At 39.5% G+C, this 24,643-nt stretch overlaps 1 protein-coding gene across 2 annotated transcripts in view; it reads left to right on the top strand.

Moving 5' to 3' along the window:
* Positions 1–90: 90 nt before the first annotated feature.
* phyhiplb (phytanoyl-CoA 2-hydroxylase interacting protein-like b) overlaps positions 91–24,643 on the top strand; it is a 45,655-nt gene continuing 21,102 nt past the window's right edge. Inside the window, exons 1-2 of one of the 2 annotated variants that reach the window (XM_048608892.1) lie at positions 91–194; positions 329–570. In XM_048608892.1, the coding sequence (XP_048464849.1) occupies positions 465–570 (106 nt within the window). In that variant the 5' untranslated portion in view covers positions 91–194; positions 329–464. Of the gene's footprint in view, positions 195–328; positions 571–20,401; positions 20,477–24,643 lie in introns of those variants that run through there. The other variant, XM_048608893.1, reaches the window with a different exon arrangement.

Genomic DNA, 24,643 nt, shown 5'->3' with positions numbered 1-24,643 from the left:
TTTCTTTCTTCATGCCACTGTGATCGGACCCTGCCAGCACACGGTGAATGTGAATGCTTGGTAAATGATCCGGCGCTGGAGAAGCTGTGCCCTCTGCAAAGGGCACTTGCGGATATTTGTAAAGCAGGGACGGCCAGGCTGCCGGAGCCGCAATGTGGAGCAGCGAATGGGAAATGTCAAATATACATTGACGGGTAAAATTGGAGCGGCTGAATGAGGGTTAGGTGAAATATCACCAACACTGGGTGCAGGTCGAGCACTGTGCGTGTTCTTTTTTGCTACAGGCATTGCTGATCTCTGTTGTCTCTCTCTCTCTCTCCCCTCACAGCGAGCGCGAATAGTCGAGTCTGGAGCTGACGCTGTTCCCCTTTCTCGCCAGTGAAAGCGCCCGAGCAAACCGAGCCCGACACCCAAGGTGAAGGCGGAGAACAAAAAAACATACAAGATCTTCGAAAAAGCGCAAAATGGACACACATCTTGCTCACAGTCTCAGCAGCCCAACCAGCCCGTGCAATGACATGCTGAAAAATATCAGTAGTTTGGAGGCCATACAACTGTGTGACAGAGAAGGTAAGGTTGGTAAGGAGGAGGAAATCTGCGAATGCATGGATAGCTAGCCACGGGTGGCTCAGGGCTGCTCATTGTCAAGTACATGGCATTTAAAATCGCTTCCTCGTTTACCAGTGGTTCACTTTGACGCTCAGTTCTGTCGCTAAATGTTAGCAAGCTTTGAATGTTATTCAGTGTAATTGATGAGCATTCTTTTCTTGTGGGTATTCCGTTTATTTGACGGCTTTTCACAATGTCCAATTAATCAAACCGTGCTTCAGTGCTTATAATATAATGTATAACAGCGAAGATTTATAATGGTTTGTTTGGTGGAGTGAAACAGTTCTCAAAATGTGAAGAAAATTTCAAGTCTTTGGACATTCAGCACCATGGACAAGATAGGAAAGGGTCGCTGTACTGTACTCACTGCGGTGGACAACCAAACAAAATAGATGCACGGTACTTGACTGCTGTGGGTACAATGGTCGATCAAAACTAGACATACAATTGGGCTTACCTTTTGTGGAAATACATTGGTTCCCATAGTAAAGCACGCATTTATGCAGGAAGGACTTGCTTGCAATTAATGCTTAATTGGTTGCAGTTTTGGTATTTTTATAGTACTACCTGAATGTCTGATGCACAAGTTTTCCATGTCAGTGCCTTAAGAAATAGAATAGCAATGGTGAATTAATATAATGTGCAAGTGTTTCACTTGTCATGAAGAAATATCAGTTATTTTTCAGTTACAAATCATTTTTCGTTTAAAAATCTAAAGGTCACTTAAGGATGTGAAAGTTTCCCTTGCATCTATTAATTCAAATAACAATGTTTAGTGTTTTATTAAGTGCCACTAATTAGCCAGCTTGATATTTTTGAATAACTTCATACAAAATTAAACAATAATGTTAAACATTTGTGCCAATACAGGAAGTGTCAATTGCACAAATATATAAATGCATAAAAGGTTACATAATAATAAAACATTTATTTGGTCTCGGTATAGTTTGACAGTCCACACATCAGTTTAGGGGCTGACAAAGTTGAACCTAAAGTACTGTAGCTTCAAATCAAAATGAAGCATCAGAAAGTATGTGGATAAATCATCAGGGAGCATATTACTGAAAGCGATAGACCATTTTAACTGGGGAGTATGTTCTGCCACAGACCAATAACGGTTTATTACTTATCAATCCAAGAAAAGAACCTTGGAGCCATTCAGAATGGTTAATGTGAGGGCTTTATTGTTTTCTCAGACTGTGCAATGTTTAATGCACCTTGTGTAAGAGATACTAAAGTGTCGGTTTATTTGAAGTAAAAGTGCTTTTGTTTTAAAAACAATGACACTTTCACTTTTGCTGAGAAATCCTATTCAGCGTGGGTCAAAGTGAGTCAAGTTGCAAAAATTGACAAGCAATGGAAGATAATAGAAATTGAAAGCGAGATCCACTGGTCTACTAGGATAGTAAGGATCTATGTGCTCCCAGTAATAACTCCCACTATGATGTTCTCATATTTGACATGTAAAATGCATTGAGTTTATACTTAATGGATTTTATTTATCACACAAGTTGTAATTTTGGTGAGATATGAGCAAATAAAAAGTATTGTGTGTGGTTTCAGTGTATAACCACTGGTGTATATAACACACTAGCTTTAGATTTCACAGCAATTTCTGTAACTGCTACCTTTTCATATCTCGTAGTTTTCAGGTTTTTTGTTTTAAATCTGAATTTCAGAGAATTCACTGAAAATTTAAATAGATGAACACCTTGGGGAAAGGTATAAGATGGTAGCAGTATACTCAGAGAACATGCAGTAAGTTGAAGTGCTAGGGCCGGTAAGAATTCTTTAGTATGTTGTAGCAGACATGCTCTGAGGAAGAGGTGTTATAATAGCAGAGAGGGAGTGTTTTGGCAAAGTAGAGAGAAGTGAGGGAACTGTTAAGTAAAGATGAAAGTAGTTGGAGTGGACTGGTTGCAGATGCTAATTTTCAGAAGGATGGTTAGTTGGTGCAATCTGACAATGGAACTGGATAAGAGTAGGCCAGAACAGGTGATCTAGTACAGATATGTGAAATTGAGCTAATCTATTGTATTCTCCAAAATTGAAAATCCATTTTAAGTTCTGTAAAGTGAAGCAATATATTAAAATAAAGTGTAATGATATCAAACACAAAATATAATATGAACAATAAAATCTTTTCATTGATTACACAAATCATGCATAATAATATGTGCATTTCAATCTGCTGAAACATAGAAATATTAATTGTAATTTATACACTGTAGCAAGATCAGAACACTAATGCCAAATGCCAGCTAAATGTGGGGAGCAACAGCTGTTAGTGTTAATAGTGTCAAAAGCTTGAAGGTAGGGTTTGTTTCTCAAATAGCAGTATCCAGACTTGGGCTGACAAGTGGCAAGTAACATTAGCGCCGCACAAATGCCAGGCTGTGGCCATCACCAACAAGAAACAATCTAACCACCGTCCCTTGACATTCAATAGCATCACCGTCACTGAATCCCCCACTATCCACATCCTGCGGGTTACCATCGCCCAGCAACTCAACTGGACTTGCCACATAAACACTGGCTACAAGAGTAGTTCAGAGGCTAGGAATACTGTGGCGAGTAACTCACCTCCTAACACCCCAAAGACTGTCCATCATCTACAAGGCACCTGTCAGTTGCCTGGATGAGTGCAACTTCAACAACACTTAAGAAGTTGCCACCATCCAGGACAAAAACAGCCCACTTGATTGGCACTACATCCGCAACCATCCACACCCTTCACCACTGACACTCGGTAGCAGCAGTAGGTACTAACTGCAAGATGCTCTGCAGAAAGTCATCAAAGCTGGCACCTTCCAAACCCACGATCACTTCTATCTAGAAGGACAAGGGCAGCAGATACATGGGAACGTCATCACCTTCAAGTTCCCATCCAAGCCACTCACTATACGGACTTGGAAATATATCACCATTCCTTCACTGTTGCTGGGTCAAAGTTACAGAACTCTTTCTCTACTGGCTTTGTGCACCAACCCACAGCAGGTGGACTGCAACAGTTCAAAGAAGGCAGCTCACCCCTGCCTTCTCAAGGGCAACTAGGACGGGCAATAAAAGCTGGCCAGCCAGTGACACCCTCATCCCACAAATGAATAAAAAAAAAAGTAACCTTGAGTTTGTGGGTTGAGTTTGGTTCATATCTGAAGATGTGAAGTTGATACAACTTTGAAAATCAAACATACTGTATAGCTCAGATTGGAACTGGAGGGTTAAAGCAAAAGCTGAAGGTGTGAAAAAATTTCAGCAGTCACAGAAGTATAATTTTCTTAAAAGTCATTTGGAGTTAATCTCAAGTCTGAATTAAATTAAGTAAATTTTCACACTTGTGTAACTTGGGGAACTGAAGACGAATGTTCTGTACCTGAAATTTGACATATTTTTCTGTTATAATCAACACCTTTTGAGATGCAAAATTTATATGATATAATGTTTCAGGAGTGTCATTGAGTATAAGTGTTTTTTTTTCATGTGAAATATTTCATGAAAATGGATTCTTCATTCTTGGCATCTACTGTTTACTATCCTGGACAAAGTGGGTAATTTGCAAGTACACAACTGGTTTTATAATCATTTGACCACGTTAACCTTTTTTGCTCCATCAGATTAGAAGAGCACACTCCAGTGTTTAGGCTCTTGATTGTTTCTCACTATGGACATTCTTTCCTGTTTGTTTATTGATGTTCAATGTTTCTAAAAGAGCATTTCACCATTAAAATCTCATTATCTTTGTCTTCAAACCCTCAATGAAGGGACATTTCATGATGTAAGGCCAGAAAAAAGCTTCATCAGAGAATATAAATGTGATACGAATGACTTGTTTTGTTCTGTGAGCCATGTATATTTGGCTAATTGCTTTAAAATTGTGATACCCTCTCAAGCACTTCCTTGTGACAATAGTAAGGGTCCTGCAGATGGTGTGTCTCGATCAAAACTGCAGTAGCCGCTGGCACCAACTTAGTTAATTAGTTAGTTGGAATGAATGAATAATAATAGGTACTTTAAATGGTAATTTAATTAAACCATATTGAATGAGGTTGTACTTTCCAGGTGTTTATTGTGAACATCACTGGGAGAAGAATTTCATAGCTGTTTAATGTATTTTCTTACTGTAATGAATATTATTTATGTACCTTCAAAGTGTCACCTTTTACTGCAGCGAACACACAATGCCAATACTGGCCTGTAGTCTTTAGTTCTGTACGTTGCCCTTTTGATGAAATCCATTTGGATAAAGAGGGATTTTTTTTTTGAGAAACGTCTCATCCCCTCTATATCAGAGCCTGATAACCATTTAGACCTCAACTTCTGGTTGGAGATCAGTAGCTGCAGTTTGGACTGCAGCCAGGTCGAAGTCTGTTGGCATTGCTTGGCTCCTGCGTGGCTGGAAACTTGATTTTCTTGTTTAGGAGCAAACTCTGCAGATGTTTGGATAATTGTATGTAGACAGCAATCTTCCAACAAGTATTTTACTGAAATATTAATGTTGAAATAATTCTCTCTAAATATTTCAGTTAAATTAAGTGTAGGATACATAGGATTGGTTACACGATGGACACTGTGGCGACTAGGCCCAATTCATCATAGGAGAGACCCCTTGTTAGTCCTGAGACTGTGACAAAGCCTTCCCCAACTAAGTTCAAGAATGAAAGAGCTTAAGCAGGATTCATAGAATCCCCACGTGCAGAAAGAGGCCATTTCAAGCCATTGAGTCTGCACCGACTGTTTGAAGAGCATTCCACCCAGGTTCTTCCACCCCACCCCCACGGTGTTTTTACCATGGCTAACCTACTTAACTGGTACACACCTGGACATAATGGGACAATTGAGCATGGCCTGCTCATTTTTGAACTTTAGGAGGAAACCGGAGCAACTTGTGGAAACCCATGCAGATATAGGGAGAATGTGCAGACTCCACAAAGAGTGCCACCCAAGGGTGGAATCAAACCCTGGTCCCTGATGCTGTGACACAGCATTGCTAACCACTGAGCCACCTTGCTGCTCCAGTCTCCAGTGAGAATCACAACTACATTCCTAATGAACCAGCTTATATCTATTGTTCCCAAAACTGCTGAAATTTAGTGGTGATTCAGAGATTAGATGGGGTCCACATGCCTTTCTCAACCAACACCCCCTTTTGCCTTTAATTGCCTTTGATCCGAGAATGATCTTGAGCCTGGGGTGTATGCAGCGGTGTTAGCCGTGTCACTGCCATGGATTTCATGGTGAAGGCCCAATACGGCCACATAAGAGCCTGAAGGTCATTCTGTCAGGAATTTTACATGGAATGATGGGTGTCCCCTGGTAGTTGTTTGATCGATGGGCAAGATCCTGGTCAGCCAGATATTGCAAGCTAAGTTTCATACAGCAGTGGCTTTGCATTGCACGTGTTGTCACATGGACACAATGTCCTCTACTTCAAAGTCATTTTTTAGCTTTGAATCCACACAGTCAGATTAAACGCAGTTTGAATACGAACTGCTCTGATCCAATGCTAAGTTTGCAGTATCCATGCACCCCAAAGAGAAAAGTGACTTCACACATCAAGAAAGCAAGCCCTTTGGTAAACAGGTTCTAATTATGTTTAACTAAATTATTATCTTTGCATCTTGTGAGAAAATATGTGATTGTACGTTTCTAGCCTATATGTAATACTTTTTGGTTTCTACAGTGGTGGGAAAGTGTTCACTTCACTGTATAATTTTCAATGAACAGTTTTCCATACATAGGGATCCATCGGACTCTGGGAATGCTAAACAATCATTTTGCAAATGATTAAATTTATTTATGCACAGCTGTGCACATGAGAGCACGTGCTGGTGGAGAAACAGCTTGAAGTGTAACAAAGAAAAGCTTGTGGAAAGAAATGCTTCTATAAAAATTTTGGTGAATGCCTGGAATAGTCAGTTAAACAGACTAGTAGAGACAATTATTTGTGGTTTTCATAATGAAGTTGCATTTAAGGTTGGGAGCGGGGAGTTATACCAATGAGGTGGCACATGATGGAGGGTTTCCCTGCCTGTTTTATTCCCTTTCTGATTTGCTTGGTAGCTATGCTTGGTCTAGATTCCAGTTCTCAAACAAACCTGCTCAGTGGATTTGAACTAAATGTCCATTTTATGCAGCACCCAGTTTTAAGCTCATTTACTTTAATGGAGGGTAAAATAGAGGGTGTATAAAATGAGTATCAAGCCAAAAACCTGCCCTTTTCCAGCTATATGGCTTCTATTGCTGGTTGTCCGGAGAGATTGGGAAAGCTATTAATATCCTGTATACTTTGAGATTGATTTATCATAAGCTTACGTTTGTTTTCTGTTTTGAGTCATTTGGCTTTACAAACCTAAATCTTCTTCATACAATATGGCCTTAGTTACTGAAGACTTACCAACTTTTAAATACAGCCAGCAGTTCTAATATGTCTTTATAAATTTTTAGCCCATCTACTACTTTCACTATGACTTCAGTAGCATCTTCTTCATTGATAAAGACAGATGCAAATTACTCATTTAGTACCTCAGTCATGTTCTGCCCCTCACATTTTCATCCCCAGTTAGCCTTAAACCTCTTCTTGTTACCTTCTATATTTTATCTGTCAGTTTCTTTTCACATTCTATCTTCCCTTAACTCCTTCTCTGGAACCCTTTGATGTTTTAGAATACATCCTAGGGCAGATTCTATGCTGCCTTGAGAGGCGTTGTAATGAAGAGAAAGTTGAGAAAATACAATGAGAATGAAATAAATCAGATTCCTAAAGTCAAGATGATTTTTTTGATTTTCACCTCAAGTTCACAGCAAGTTCTGAATCTTGCTAATAAATGATGATTACACATTTTTAGGCATTTACACTTCATTTTTAACAAATCTCACTTAATTTCTATGCAGCTGCTAATTTTCCCCAAATTCCCCAAGAAATTAGGCAGGGTCAGTGCCCAACACAAAAGTCAGAGTGGTTACTTGGCAGCAGCAACTCACCACTTGCTCCTTGGTGCCTTCTTCCAACTTTGCTGGGAGTTGTCAGCATGATTTCCCTCCTTGCTTCATGGACACTGTTCTCTTCCATGTTTCTTCCACATAATTGCACATTGCCAAACCGCCAATGTCATGACATCATGGCTGCTTTGGTACCAACTGTTAAATCACTTCAGCCTTTCAGGACTTCACTTTGGAGCTCAGGGACACTTACGTCTTGCATGTTTCTTCCAGGTCACTTTTGTGTGCAGGGACACACATGCATCTACATAGAATGAATCTTATGGCTCATTGCTTACTTTCTTGTGCTCACTCACTTATGCTCTTTGGAGGCTGCCCAACTTTCTGGCTTTCACTTCAGACCTAACATACAGACTGTCACTCACTGTACAGAAGGAGACACAGGCAGTTTGTCACTGTTCAGAGCACTGAACAATCAAGGGGGTAGGCATGTTGCTGTATAGCACCCTGCTATATCAGTGTCACATCTGCTGCATATACAACAAATAGAATGAATGTGCTTCAAACAAAATGGCCATGTTTAAAAGTTAGAATTGTCACAATAACGCCACCTAGAAACTGGAGGAGCACTACCTCATATATTCTGCCTTAGGAGCCTAAATGTGGACTTTACTAGTTTCAAAATTCCTCATCCCATGACCAACCCTCCCTCTCATCCCCACCTCCTTGACCTGACACAACCTATCCACTTCTCCCATCTCACTGACCAATCCCCACCACTCCCTACCTGCACTCACCTATCACCATCCCACCTACCTTCCCCAGCCCCACCCCTCCTCTCTCTATTTATTTCTGAGCTCCCCTTCCCCTCCCCCATTTCCAAAGAAGGGTCCTGACCCAAAACGTCAACTTTCCTGTTTCTCTGATACTGCCTGACCTGCTGTGTTCCTCCAGTTTCACACCATGTTATCTCTGACTCCAGCATCGGCAGTTCTTACTGTCTCTGAGAAGTCACATGACACCAGGTTATAGTCCAACAGGTTTATTTGAAATCCCAAGCTTTCAGAATGCTGCTTCTTTGTCAGGTGAAGAATCATGCCTCCACTAATTATAATGCCACCTATTTGCCATCAAATTAGATTTCATTGAATGTCCTCTTCTGTTTTTATAACAATTAATATTAAAAGTTAAGGCCTCAAACAATCACAACATGTATATACTCTTTGCATCGATTGGCCCCTTATCATGTCTTAATATGCAAAGCAGTGCAAATGCAAACTTAAAAATCGTATCTAGGTTTGCCATTTTTGTGTCATTTTTCATATCTGATATTGCAAGACAATGCTTTGAGTCTGCTGTGTTGGTACACTGAACTTTAAGTATGCAAGGACATGGTCTGTAATGTTCAAGGATGACTTTTGTTTTGGTAGGAGTGCTATTATGATAAATAATTACCTTAAATGTACTCCCCCAGTGTAGCATTACTCTTTTAATCTGCAGCATACATCTGGTTACATAGCTCAGAACTCCACGTCCATGACATTTGGCCTCCTTACGGAGCCTCCAGAGGACAGTGTGTCAGAACATGTATTGCTTTAATGTGATGTGAATACCTTTTCTGTTATGCTGTTCAGTTCTCAACATTGTCCACAGATTATTGGCTCACTCATCTGAATTAGAGCCCATGCTTAGAGGACTGTATGTGGCCTTGTTAGAAGTCATGGACATCAATTACAAAGTAGAGTTAACATTTTGGCTCCAGTGACCTGTGTTCAGAACTGATTGTAGTGAGGATAAGGTTGGTATATATGCTGAAGTTGGGGTGGGGGGATGGGGAAGAGTAAATGATAGGTGGTGATGGAGCCAAGACAGCAAGAAGTGTCATCACGAACAACAACTTCTAGCAGCTGTCACACAGTCTCCTGAAGGAGAAACAGTTAGTGAAGATCACCAAAAGAGGCAGAGGAGATTGTCCAGGTACTGAATCTATGACCTAGTCATTATCTACAAGTTGAGCATGTGAGGCTACACAGAACCTCGTAGAAACTTCTAAGATGATTAAGCTTGATTTGGACTTCCTTTCATTGTGTTATTTTGTGTTATTTCCTTATATGGCAAACAGTCCACTGTACACTGTACTCCTTAAGTTTTTCTGATGAATAACTGTTCACTTATAAGTTCACAGTTGCATGCACGGTATTGTTAACTGATCCCACCTTAAAATATCTGCACATTTCTGAACTATCATTTGGGAGAAAGCAGCAGTGAGGATCATCTAGGACAGGCCTTCCCACAGTCTCTGCAAAATCCTTTTAGCTTTAGTATTAACAACATTAAAGTGCAATGGCTTTGTGGTTGGCAACAACATAATAGTTCAGCGAACTATGACACCTGAGGCCATCTGCAGTTATGGAGACAGTTGCTTGTAAGAGATGAGTAATGCTTGTCATTGCAACTTCTTGGGATGTCTGAAGAAACAGCTGATCTCTCAAACAGGTGTGATTTGACCAGATCCAATAGGTTATTTGCAGTGAAATGTAACCTGTGCCATCTATGTGCCCTCATTGGGGTTCTTTTTTCCCTCTCCCTCCTTCTGTGAGTACAATGCTGACTTCCACACAAAAAAAAACAGAGGATGCTGGAATTCAGAAACAAAAACAGAAATTGCTGGAAAAACTCAGCAGTTCTGGCAACATCTGTAGAGAGAAAGTAGATGTAACATTTCAGGTCCAGTGACCCATCTTCAGAACTGTTTGATTGTAGTGAGGAAAAGGTTGGTATATATGCTAAAGATGGAGTGGGGGGAGGGGGAGAAATAAATGATAGGTGGTGATGGAGCCAAGAGGGAGAACAACAGCTGGGCAGACAATGGAATCGGTAAGGTCAGCCTGGGGGAATCAATAGCTGCTAATGGGGACTGTTAGTAGCTGACTGTTGCTTGTGGTAGCAGCACATCAAGCCAGGGTGTGTCTCTTTTCCTGGCTGCAATCAGTTCTGAAGAAGGATCACTGCACCCGAAACATTACCTCTGCTTTCTCTCCACATATCCTGCCAGACCTATTGACTTACACTGTTGGGCTGGAGGAAGCCTGCTCAGTAGTTGGCCCTTTTGGCCTGGAAGATTTGTTCTGTTGGCCCTGGGGACTTTTGGGCTGGAGGGTGGAAGTCTGCTGCGGAAGGGGTCACTGCATTCTTACATGTGCTGTCGCTCTCTTCTCCAGTCAGATCCAGCTGGGGTGAGTAGCACCAGTGTTTGCCGTCTCTGTTGGTGACTGAAATTGCACTAAATTTCTGTTTTCCTTCCTCTTCCTGATTTACAGCTATTACCGGATTCTTTTGTATCCTGTAGAGTGAAGATAGAACAAACTATTTGTTAATTTCATCTGCCATTTTCTTAATATTTACTGTCTCCCCATTGTCATTCTCTACAAGACAAATACTCACTTTACTTACTCTTTTGCTTTTTACATACCACTTCCATTTATTCTGAAACTTGAGCAACACCCATTTACTCTGAGGAAGGGTCACCAGACCTGAAAAGTAAACTGTGATTTTTTTTCTTCACAGATGGTGCCAGACTTGCCGAGCGTTTCCAGCAACTTCTGTTTTTGTACCCATTTAGTCTCATTTGTTTCATATATGTCAACCAATTTTTGATTTATGATTGCCATATGTTTTATTTTGATTACCGTGATTACTTACATTTGTCTAAATTATTACTAATTTTATTTAGTTACATGTAGTTTTCTTATTGTGTCCCTTTATGTTGGTTGTCCATTCTCCATCTTTGTGTATTCTGTTTTAGCCTTTTAGTTTGTTTTTATTTTCCTACAATTGCTGTATTTGTCAAATTTCTTTTGCATTGCTTCCTTAGGATTAGCATGTGTATTTTTCTCAAAATCTCAGTATCATTCTAATCACCATCTTTATTGAAGTCCAGACTTTGCCATGTGCTTTTAACTCCTGTTTCTCCAGTTAACTTGCTGGTCTGCAGTTTGATATGTTGCTCTTTTCAATCAGTCAATTAATCTGATATGGATCTAGTTTGCACCTTTTGGTCAACTGAACTTTTCTGATTTTCAGTTAGAAATACTTTTATCTTTGACTCTTCCTGTAGCCATTTGCCAAGTGAACACAACTAGGCCATGGTTATTATTCAGGCTTTATTCTGTTTAATTGTTTCTAAATGAACCTCTGGCACATTTCTACTGGACATGCGTTAAGATGTTTTATTGCATTTGTGTATATTAATGATAGGAGCAAGAAGACCTCTGAATAATGAAGCTCTTAAAGAGAAAAACTTTGAAGTGTTTCTTTACTCAGTATTTCCAGAACTTAATTGACATGGTCTTTATTCATTATACCTTCAATAATTTTTAAATGTTGAGAATTTTGGGATCTTTGTTACTGAAAGGTTTGTTCAAAATAACAGTATTATATCATTGAAGAGGTACAAGATAAATGCGAGATCAGCAAATACCAGATGATATCTGTAGGCCTTGGCACACCTAGTGATGAAGAACAAGCGTCTCAGTTTGCTTGGGGCCAACAAAGGTGATATTACAGAGTTTTACCATCTGCCACAAGAGAACTTGCTGCCATATTGCAGCATAAGGATGGCAGAGCCAGTGGTTGGCAAGGTCATTACAACTGTCACCTGATGTCTGTGACTCAAGTCCTGTCTAGCACTGCAGCAACCACTAATTTGCTGCTCACATTTGGGTTAGAGATTAACAGTATATCCAGCATTTCATCTCTCTGCCTACTAACTCAGCTTCTTAATGTCAGCGTACTCCTGAATTTCTTAAACTTAATTAAGTATTCTGTAAGTAACTATGTTTGTCTGTGGAGGTGGTGATAGTCCTATTATTGATGGAGTAGTGATCCAGAGACCTAGGTGATGGGGACCTGGGTTCAAACCCCATCATGACATATGATGAATTTGAGTGAACAAATTAATGATGAAACCATTGTTGATTGTTGTAAAAACTCTTTGTGTTCATAAATGTCATTTAGGGAAGCCTAAACCTCCAAGCCAATCACCATCCTGACTTGGAAATCTATTGACGTTCCTTCAGTGTCGCTGGGTCAAAATCTTGGAAACTCCTTCCTTAATAGCAGCTTTTTTAAATTCACATGTGGGACATGGTTGTCACAGGCTGGGCCAGCATTTATTGCCCATCCCTAGTTGCCTTTGAGAACATCAGAAAAGAAGGAAGCATATGTCAGGTATGGACAGCAGAGATCAAGTGAATCGTTAGAAGAGTATAAAGGCAGAAAGAGTGTACTTAAGAGGGAAATCAGGAGGACACAAAGGGGACATGAGATAGCTTTGGCAGAAAGGGTTAAGGAGAATCCAAAGGGATTTTAAAAATACATTAAGGACAAAAGGGTAACTTGGGAGAGGATAGGACCCCTTAAAGATCAGCAAGGTTGCCTATGTGTGGGACTGCAGGAGATGGGGGAAATACTAAACGAGTATTTTGCATCAGTGTTTACTGTGGAGAAGGATATGGCAGATATAGAATGTAGGGAAATAGATAACGACATATTCAAAAATGTACATATTACAGAGGCTTAAAACATATAAAGATGGATAAATCCCCGGGACCTGATCAGATGTACCCTAGAACTCTGTGAGAAGCTAGGGAAGTGATTGCTGGGCCCCTAGCTGAGATATTTGTGTCGTTGATAGTCGCAGGTGAGGTGCCGAAAGAGTAGAGGTTGATTAACGTGGTGCTACTATTTAAGAAAGGTGGCAAGAAAAAGCCAGGGAACTATAGACCAGTTAGCCTGACATCGGCAGGTTGTTGGACGGAATCCTGAGGGACAGAATTTACCTGTATTTGGAAAGGCAAGGATTGATTAGGGATAGCCAACATGGCTTTGTGCGTGGGAAATCATGTCTCACTAACTTGATTGCGTTTTTTGAAGAAGTTACAAAGAGGATTGGTGAGGGCAGAGCGGTGGATGTGATCTATATGGACTTCGGTAAGGCGTTCTACAAGGTTCCTCATGGTAGATTGATTGGCGAGGTTAGATCACATTGAACACAGGGAGAACTAACCATTTGAATACAGAACTGGCTCGAAGGTAGAAGACAGAGGGTGGTGGTGGGGGTTGCTTTTCATACTGAAGGCCTGTGACCAGTGGTGTGCCACAAGGATCGGTGCTGGGTCCATTGCTTTTTGTCATTTATATAAATGATTTGGATAATTTGAACATAAGAGGTATGGTTAGCAAGTTTGCAGATGACACGAAAATTGGAGGTGTAGGGGTCAGCAAAGAAGGTTACTTCAGTGTACAATGGGATCTTGATCGGATGGGCCAAGACGTGGCTTATGGAGTATTTTGATCAATGTGAGGTGCTGCATTTTGGAAAGCAAATCAGAGCAGGACTTATACACTTAAATGGTAAGGTCCTAGGAAGTGTTATTGAACGAAGAGACCTTGGAGTACAAGTTCATAGTTCCTTGAAAGTGGAGTTGCAGGTAGATAGGACAGTGAAGAAGGCATTTGGTATGCTTGCCGTTATCGGTCAGTACATTGAGTATAGGATTTGGGAGGTCGTGTTGCAGCTATACAGGACATTGATAGGCCATTTTTGGAATACTATGAGCAATTCTGATTTCCCTGCTATACGAAGGATGTTGTGAAATTTGAAAGGGTTCAGAAAAGATTTACAAGGATGTTGCCAGGGTAGAGGGTTTGAGTGTTAGGGAGAGGCTGAAGCTATTTTCCCTGGAGCATCGGAGGCTGAGGGGTGACCTTATAGAGGTTTGTAAAATCATGAGGGGCATGGATAGGATAAATAGAAAACGTCTTTTCTGCCAGGTGCGGGAGTCAAAAGCAAGAGGGTTTAAGGTGAGAGGGGTAAGATTTTAAAGGGACCTAAGGGGAAATGTTTTCATGCAGAGGGTTGTGCGTGTATAGAATGAACTGCCAGAGGAGGTGGCGGATGTTGATACAATTACAACATTTAAAAAAACATCTGGATGAATATATGGATAGGAAGGGTTTAGAGGGATATGGGCCAAATGCTGGCAAATTGGACTTGATTTATCTATGATATCTGGTCGACATGGCCAAGTTGGACGGAAGGATCTGTTTCTGTGCTGTATATCTGTGCTATACTGTATGACTCTACCATAATGCTGAGCTACGGCAAATGGCCTGCAGCAATTCAAGAAGACGGCACGCCACTATTCTCAAAGCATTTAGGGATAGGCAAATAAATGCTAGCCCAGCCAGTGAAGCCCACGTCCCCTGAGTGAATTTAAAAAAAGGGTTAAACACTAAGAATATGTGAACATTACAAGAGTTTTGGTTGTATGTCAAAATTTGAAGATGTTGATGGTTGAACTTTAGATAAATGAGATATAATAAAAGATCCATAAAGTGAGTCTCAGGCTATTGTGTGGAAACCAGTATATTAAATATGGGTTGGCAGATAAGGTATTGTGTTGCGCAGTCATGGGTCAGCTGCTTGATGTGTTTTGATGTTACATAGTCTTGCTTTGCTGGGCTCCTTATTCTATGCTACCTTTTGCTGTATGTGTTTCTGTGCCCTCTAGATATTGTACAGAATGCTGGGCCTGACTGCGACCACTGCTAATAGTGTTGCAGAAGTGATTTGTGGGAGGATATTCTGGGATGTTAAATAATTGTGTCCCTGGAAAATCAAATCTCTTTATATTGTCTTTCATGGACATGTCACGTAGACACTATTCTGTCCCTGTTTAGGAGTCAAATTAACTTTGTAGACTATCAATCGTTGAATCAGTTCTGTTAGCAAATGCTTCTAGTCCTAGATACACCATTAATATTTGTTCTTTTATTGTCACTGGGTCAAAATGAAACCTTACATAATTCATTTACCTGAATAGCAACGATATGGATTAAATTATCATGAATTTCTTTGTAGTCCAAAAGTCCTAATCATTTGACATATATCCAAAGTAAGCCACAGATAGACAGAGTGGCATCCGGAGCTGCAGTCTTTCGATGATCCTAAGTCTGGCCAATGTACTCTTGGCTATCCTGTAAGTTGCCTCTTTACACCATGCTTCACCAACCTATTCCTTCCTTATCTTAATATATGTCCTGACTCCTCCCAAATCAGTGCATTCCTTGCCTTTGCTGTATTTTGATTTTACTTTCTCTTCTGCTTAGAGTCCTGCCTTTGCTTTTTGTTTGTCACATGAAGGTTTTGCCTTTATATTCAAGTGGATGTAAAAGATCCCTTCACATCATTTTAAAAACAGATGGGAGATTTCTAAGTACTAAGTCAACATTTATCCTTCAGCCATCACCACTAAAACACATGAACTTGCCATTTATCATAAATGCAGTTAATAGGACCTTGCTGTGTGAAAATTAGCTGTTGTGCTTGAGTACATGAGAGTAACTACACTTTAAAAATAATTAATTACCTGCATGAGGATAATAGATAGGATTAATGGTAGGTGCCCTTTCCCTAGGATGGTGGATTTCAAGATTAGAGGGCATATTTTTAAGATGAGAGGAGAGAAATTTTAAAAAGACATGAGGGGCAATTTTTTTTACGCAGAGGGTAGTTCGTGTATGGATTGAACTTCCTGAGGAAGTGATGCAGGCATAGTTACAACGTTTGAAAAACACTTAGATAAGTACATGAATAGGAAAGGTTTGGGGGGATATGGGTCAGGAGCAGGCAGATGGGATTAGTTTCGTTTGGAATTAGGTTTGGCCTGGATTGGGTGGACCAAAAGGTCTGTTTTAGTGCTGTATGACTTTATGACTGTATAAGTGCTTTGATGCTATTGAACTTAAGAAAAAGAATTAGAGTAAACAATATGGCTTCTCAAATCTGCTTCACCATTCAGTAAAATCATGACTGATCTTCTGCGCCCCCATCTGATCCCCTTGGACCTTGCTTCTCTGATAGACCAACAGTCTGTCTTGACTTTAAATATACTTAACAATAGAGCAACTAAAACTGTAAATTTGAATTTAAATTCAGGTTAGTCTTGACTTTGTTTTTCAGTTATTGTTGAAATCTTCAATTTTAGTTGCAGCAAGCAAAACTGCTATCACAGATATTTGAAGGAATAATACATTGAAAATGGAACATATGTGCATCAGCCTCTCATCAGGAGCGAGGTATTTGACGCAAGGTCAATACTACCTGGTGTGAGAAAGGATATCTATAATTTGCCAACTCTGCTTGCTTCAAAAAACAGCATTGTTAGGTTATATTTTTGAGCTGAATATCTAGGCAGCATAAGTCATATGTAATACCTGTGCAAGTGGCTCATTAAAGTGACAAAAGCTGTGATCTTTCTCAACACTGGATCATCCCAATTGATCTTTGTTGATAGCTACCAAAGATGTCAACAAAGATGTGGAAAGAAGATGATACATTAAGTTCTGGAAAAAGTTGATCATGGCTTATAGGAGATAGAAATAAATTATTCTGGTTAGTTAATAGTTTTGGGAAATCTTAGGACTTGCCTGACAGCATTTGAATGGTTAGAAACAATTTTTCAACACAGGTATCCGTGAGGCTACAGGTATCTTGTTTTTGAATCTCCCAGAAGATAGGGAGGAATGAGGTGTGCTAAAAGTAGGTGAAATCAAAGAGCTGAAGTAAATGTCAAGGCTTTTATGCCCTCAACATGTAACCGGAAGAGAATCACAGGCTAATGAAAGAGGACCTGAAATTGCAGGTTATTAAGCACATGCAAGAAGCTTGTATAAGGAGAGCAAATGTAACTGTATATTTTGAGTGATATTAAGCCATGTCAGTGGTGCAAACTAGTCTTATAGTAAATCAGAAACCTATTTTACACCACATCTGATTTTAGACTGTGTTATACTGCTGTCATGCAGTGTATGTCTGTGAGTGGCTGGGACTTAAGAGTAATAAGCAAAGAATGATTTAGCCTTGTGTTTAAAGAAGGTCTTTACAATCTCTGTTCCTTCACCCCACCTAAGAACTCTGAGCCCAGGATTTTAAGAATCAACTTGTCATATCTGTCTAATGGCCTGAATTTTGTTCCTGCTTCAGTATGTTGTTCTGGAGGACATTCCCAGCAACCAGTTACAAAGTGAAACAATATTAGACATTAAAAAGTATGGACATTGACATTCAAGAGATCACCTTGAATCTAGTTCTTGTGAGTATCAGTAGATATACATTGTACCCCTTGGCTGTATTTGTTACAGAAAGACTTGAATTTCATCATATTGAAAAGGAGCAGTTCAGCAACTCACCAAGGCTCTTTTGACAGCACCTTTCAAACCCGTGATCTCTAACATCTAGAAGAACAAGGCCTCCAGATGAATAAGAACACCAAAACCTTTGTGGATTGTGGATGTACTTATGCCACATAGACTGCCGCAGCTGAAGAAGCTCGCCATCGCCACCACCACCGCCACCTCGAGTACAATTAGGAATGGGTAATAAATGCTGGTTCAGACAGCGATACTCACATCCTGTGAAAATTTATTTTAGAAGTTCAGGAGTGAAATCTTCCTCTTCCTGTGATCAGATTTTGACCAATTTCAAATTGACAAGGTGAAATATTTGCAAACTTTTAACAGTTATGTACATGATAGTCCATTCCTGAAAATAAAAACTTCTATCGCATTCTGCTCATCGGTCACATGCAGGTGATTAAACATCATTAATCATGTGAGATCAATCTTTGGCAAACTTTGAAGCTAACGTGTACTGCAAGCTGGTTTCACTGCTTATCCTAGTAATATGATATAATTCCTGAAGTGTGCATGCCCTTGTTTATATCTGTGTAGGACATGATTGGTGCAAAGTCAGCAACTGGAAGGAGGAATTGTTAAAATAGAGGTATTCTGTAAAGTGATTGCTCAGTATACATTTAATTTCCTTGCAACGAATAACAAATAAATTGAAAGAAGTGCATGTAAATTGCTGTCTCATAAAGAAGTGGTTTTTTGTACTATGGACCATTACTTCACTGAAAAGAGATGAATTAACAAATATTACATGAGCTATTGCTGCGTGAGAAGGTTCTAGGCAAGGCCAGTGCAAAGATGAGCTGATGGAATGTGTATAAAAATATTGTAGAGGAAGTCGTCTCTTTAGAAACCAGGGTGAAAAAAAAAATCCTTGTTAGTAGGATTATGTAAATGGATTATCTGCAGATGCAGATCAAGATCAAAGGTGAGTACAAGGTGACCCTAACTGTGGGAGCAGAAGCACAGAAATGAGGACATGTTAAATGTCACTTGCAATCACAGATAAACAAATACCTGGCTTGAGGTAAAGGAAGGAACTTTATAAATTTGGGGAATGGAAAACTGAATCATTGGAGCAGATATATTAAAGCATTGAGTCATTGAAAAATGTGGTGGAACAAAATATAATCTGAGTAAATGTGTTCTGATTGTGTTGTCATGTCTCTGGAACAATCATTGCTGGTCATGGGGCTAGGTTTACATGAAGGTGATGATCATGCTCACTAATTACAAAGTTGAGAGTGAGCCCTTATGCAAGGACTGGATAGGAAGCCACGACTGGATTTTAAATTGGCAAGAAGTTAATATTTGAAAATTGTCTTTTCTCATGGGATGTGGGCATCAATAGTAATGCCAGAATTTGTTGCCCATCCTAATTACTCTTGAGCTGTGTGGCTTACTAAGCCATTTCAGAGGACAGTTAAGAGTCAACTGCATTGCTGTGGATCTGAAGTCATACGTATTCCAGATCAGGTAATGATGGCAGATATCCTTCCCAAGGGAAGTAACCCTTTGTCTCTGAAGGATATTAGTGAACCACATGTTTTTTTAAATGACAATCATTGATACTTTCACAGTTATCATTTATTGAGTTAGCTTTTCTGCTAGATTTATTGATTAAATTTAAATGTAAAACACTAATCATTGTGATGGAGAGACTAATGTTCACAAGAAGGAAGTTGGGACTATGATGAAAAAGTTGTTTTTAAAAAAAAATTTAAATTATAAAGAGAATAAGTTTCGCAACATTGCTCATTTCAACTCTTCAAATGCTTCTTCCTATATGGGTGATATTTACCAGTTTTCACCAACCTCCCTCTTCACTTCCAGGAGCTGTTAGAGTTGGTTAGCTCAGTAGACTGGGTGGTTGGTTTGTGATGTAGTGTGATACCAACAGCATGGGTTCAATTCCCATGTTGGCTGATGGCACCATGAAGTCCCGCCTGCTTGACCCTGGCCCTCCCTGGATGCATAATGACCTTTGTGTTAAGCTTACCACCACTCAACTCTCTCTAATGAGCACAGTACTCTGGGACTTTGGTGACTACTAAATCTGACTTCAATGGATGTATTGTTTTTTTACATTCCCTCATACACCAGCCCTAAACCACAGCTTTATTATGTACATTCAAGATTTTAATCAGCTGCTCCATAAAACTGCCATTTCTAGTTTTGATGCCTAAACTGTTAGTAAATTTGATGAATGGACATCTAGGTTTGGCTGCCTAATGTTAGTTTCTACACTGTCTTTTAATTTGCTGTCCATATCTCATTAAGAAAATCATTGTTTGTCCTTATCATTATCTAGTCAGTGTTTGGAAGTTATGGACTCATGCATCAATGTTAGTGTTTAAGTTTCTGACTGAAAGGGTCAATTTTTTTCCCCCCTGTTGTTGTTTTAATTCACTTGTGGGACATAGGTGTCACTGGCTGGCCTTATTCCCTATCCCTAGTTGCCCTTGAGAAGGTGGTGTTGAGCTGCCTTTTTGAGTCATTATGGTCCATGTGCTGAACAGTATTATTCTGTGATTGCAGAAGCCAGCATTTAGTCTCTTTCTTTTCAGCCTGAAATATATGAATACTTTGTTGTTTCCAGAAAAAGAGTAAACATAACGCCAGGTCTTCAACAGTGGAAGAACTTCGGCAGTCAACTATCAGCAAATAATTAACAGTTGAGTATATCTAAATCATAATTTTTCACAAGAATATGTCTTATTGTACTTTGATTTCAAAAGCTTTATCTTGTGTTATTTTCCTACTGAATACTGTAATTCAGTGTTTCAGATTAGCTGTGGTTTGACAGCTTTGGGAATGTAAGCTACCATCTGCCCATGGCATTGCAAGAAACTGTTTAAATCTTGGAATCTAATGCTGATACTCATTTTATATAAAGCAAAAAATTTGAAGCTATTCTGTTTTGTAATACAATTTCTGATTAATATAGTTTTACAGTACTGTGTATTACAAAGCAGAACAGCTTCAAATTTGACCTTAGCCTTGTGTGTTTGGTTACCACTGTAATTTTGCTGAATTGGTAGCTTCTTGCTTCTGATTACTAGTTTGTGAATTGAAGTCCCACTTTAAAATTTGAACACATTATCCAACTTTGCCATTTACAATGCTGCGCTTAGGAAGTGCTGCATTGTTGTAGGTGCCATCTCTCAATTGAGTTGTGGAACTGACACCTTATTTGTCAGATTAGATGGATGTAAAATACACAATTTGAAGATGAACTTTTCTTCCTCTGCAAACATTATTGAACCAATGGTTATCTCATCTTCTGTTAAGGGCAATTTGCATTAGTTTTGCTATGTAAGAATTTTAAAAGTACTTTATTGGATGTGAAGAATTTTGTTGGATGTGAAGACTTCAGATGTTTCCCTAAGCAATATAAGTTTAGCCTACCAATTATTAGCTGTCCCTCGATTTAAGGATGATGTCTGCTCAGGGTTGCAAGTTTGTGGTGGTATTCTTCTTGTGGCCGAATAGTTGGTTCTTGGCTCACAGGTGTTTGGGCACGTGAGAGAGGACATCCTGCAGGATAGTGGGACCCAGAGTGCAGGATTTGCTTCCTTTTCTTTCCTTCTTTGTTGCTGTTTTGCCTCATCTTTAAGGTGTTTGGAGTTAAAGAATAGTACATGTTTGGACAGGTTGTTACTTCAACAATTTGTAACAAATTGCTCCTGTTGATTTATGTCAGTGGTACTGTGCTTCACGAAAAGTTTGAGTGTTGTTGTGGTGATTTCTTCATCCTCCCCAGAATGCTAGTAATTTGAGAGTTGAGAAAACAGGCAGAGGAGATAATTTTTAGCCATCCAGATACACAGTTCAGTCCATTCTATTTGGTCTTGCAGGTGTTTTGCTTGATTGCTAGTAGAACTGGCTTTGAGAAGGATAGTTGCATTTACTCAAAGTTCCTCCCATTGAATTTAGAGAATGTGGTGAAGCTATTGTTAGTGGAATTTCTTAGCCATGAAGTGGAGGTGCCGGTATAGGACTGGGTTGGACAAAGTCAGAAATCGCACAATACCAGGTTATAGTCCAACAAGTTTATTTGAAACCACAAGCTTTCGGAGCGCTGCTCCTTCATCAGGTGAAGTGACTTCACCTTACAAAGGAGCAGTGCTTGAAAGCTTGTGATTTTGGATAAACCTGTTGGACTATAGCCTGGTGTTGTGTGACTTCTGATTTAGTAGAATTTCCTAAGTGCATGTTTGTTGACTTGCAGAGGTCTTTGTTGGAAAACTCCCTCTGGCGTAATTTGTACAAAGTTGACCTGGTGCAGCTGATCCAATGTCGCATCTCCTCATCAATGGTGGTAGGTTTTTCCCTGTTGTCAACAGCAAAGAAGACCCTGACACAATTCCCCTGAATTGCCAACTTCCTGTAGCTGAGGAAGACTTGCTTAAAAACTGTAGCTCTTTAGACGTTCCAGAAAAACTTGTTACGTGTTCTTTGTTGCCGGGCAAATTCAAGAAAAACGTTGAGGACGATGACCAAACCTTTTTCATTACAAGCTGACCACAGCATTTGATTCAAACCACCTCTGTGGTTTGTTTTCCACAGATTTGTATTTCCAGAAATTCCATCACCGTCCTGCAGCGGATGCACAGTTGTAGGTTGGCAACTGTCTTGAGTAGAACATCTGAAACAAATGCCTTCAAAATCTGGACCAGTGTTAAGCATTGCTATGTGTTAGCCCCCATACTATTTACATTCTACCTGACTGATATTGACCTCATCAAAGATCAATTACCCTCCAGGTTTTGTGTTAAATAGCACCTGGATGGAATACGGTTTATCCTCTGTTGTCTCAGTGCCAAAACCAAACTGATTACCATAGATGTACGTGACGCACAGTACGCAGATTGCTGCAGTGTCATTTCCCACTCTGCATCAGACTTATGAGCCTTTCTTAATCTCTTCAATTCTGTCTACAAGAGACTTGGCCTGTTCCTTGAATGTCGATGAAACAAAACTCATGCAGACCCACATCTGGTCAGACGAACATTCCATTTCTCACATGATGAAGGAGAGACACTAGAATATGTTGAGCACTTTCCATATCTTTATCACAGTGTTGTGATTTCATATTATTTTCAAGACGACAGTGTTTCAACCATGGAATATCTAGCTGCTACAAAAACAGTTATTTCTTTAGTATGTTCATTAAATGATGACTAAAAGTACACTGTTCTAATCCTATTCACTTGGCTGTTAATTGTTGTACTTTCTTTATTCATTCTTTGCATTTTCTGGCATGGAACACTGCTAGTTTGAAGTGGTATATCTAACCAAAATTGGAGCACTTGATTCAGCTTGTGTTTTAGAAAGTTTAATGAAAGCCTCCTCTGTTCATTGGCACAATGGTAATCTACTGTTCTACCAGATGATGAAATGTTGTTCTTTTAGTGGGAAGCATTTAAATTCCAAGCACACTTTCCTTTGACAAGGCTATTTTGATTGCATCACTTTGTATACAGAAATTTGCATTTGAATTTTATAAAAATGCATTTTAATTAACGATTTTCATCAATTAAATTGTGAAGTTGAAACTTTACATGACCCACACAGTTACACAGCATATACTGCCATTGTCAATACTAGATATTTTTGTACCAATCATATATTCACTATAATTGTTTTGAATTGTTTTTGCCAATGTCATTTAACTCACGATTCTGTTTTTGTTGCTTTTGTCTGTATAATTGTAACTTTACATAATTTATCTGATTTTGGTCTTCATGTTTATGCTGTCCTACTAATTTCGTGGATGCCTTTAACTTTGCTGCCTTGCGTGTCCTTTCTGTTCCATGGACTCAGTTATAGGCAAGGTCATTTCTGATTACTTCTTTACATCCCTCATCACCAGTTTTGTTTGTCCCTTTCCATTCCCTTGCTTCTCACATTCACCCCTAAGTACTTTATCAATTCAATTATAAATGTACTTGAAAAGTTACAATTGCCTGCCGTTATGTCTTCCTTGTTCCAGAGACTTAGCTTCTGCTTTGTTGACCCCACTCTCAAAAGTGCTTATCACACATTCTTTTCAGGCTGTCATTCTTTCTGATTTAATGAATTGTTTCTCTTTACATCTTCCTCCCCCCATTTAAAAAGAAACAACTTTGCAAACTCTCGCCTTCCTTTCCTTATTTTATGGTATTGTTGCTTCTTGGGTTTGACCTTTCCCAAAACCCCCAAGTATGAATCTTTCCAATTAGGAAACCTGGCACTGCTGTAAAACAGGCCACCTGGAGGCACAAATAACTTTCTCTGTGATTGGTGCATTCCTTTTCTCTCCATCCTTTTATTTGTCTGGCCTTGGTTATCACACCACTGCCTCTCCATTGTTTAATTCAGTGGGACCACCTTTCTTGGTTCCACTTTTACCTGTAGCTAGAGCATAGCAAACAATAGTTTGTCATCTGCCTTCAGTCTGTTACCTCCGTCCTTCCCCCTAGGATCTGTCCTCTTTTGATCCCTTGCATTTTGTGCTGTAAAATTGATTTAAGTTTTGCAGTTTCAACCAGTTAAACGAGAAATCTGATTCCATCATCTTCAGCTGCCATCACATGCTCCCAGCATCCTGGCTTTTACTGATTCTCTCCTACTCCTCAGCCACTGTTTGGTGAACCAACTGTTGGTAATCTTGAAGTTTTATCTGACCACTAGCTGAACTTTTTACCTCATAGGTTCTGCGTCAAAACAACCACCTCCACTTGCACTCAGTAACATTGTCCAATTTCATTTGCTGCTATAACTTTTATCCATGCATTTTTGACCTCCAGACTCGACTGTTCCAGTTGTGGGTGAGCTCTCATCCAGAACAACTTATAAT

The sequence above is a fragment of the Rhincodon typus genome, chromosome 20 (assembly GCF_021869965.1).
Source record: "Rhincodon typus isolate 14 chromosome 20, sRhiTyp1.1, whole genome shotgun sequence".
Lineage (NCBI taxonomy): Eukaryota > Metazoa > Chordata > Chondrichthyes > Orectolobiformes > Rhincodontidae > Rhincodon > Rhincodon typus.
The sequence above is the reverse complement of the archived record's forward strand: the minus strand, read 5'-3'. Positions and strand labels throughout refer to the sequence as shown.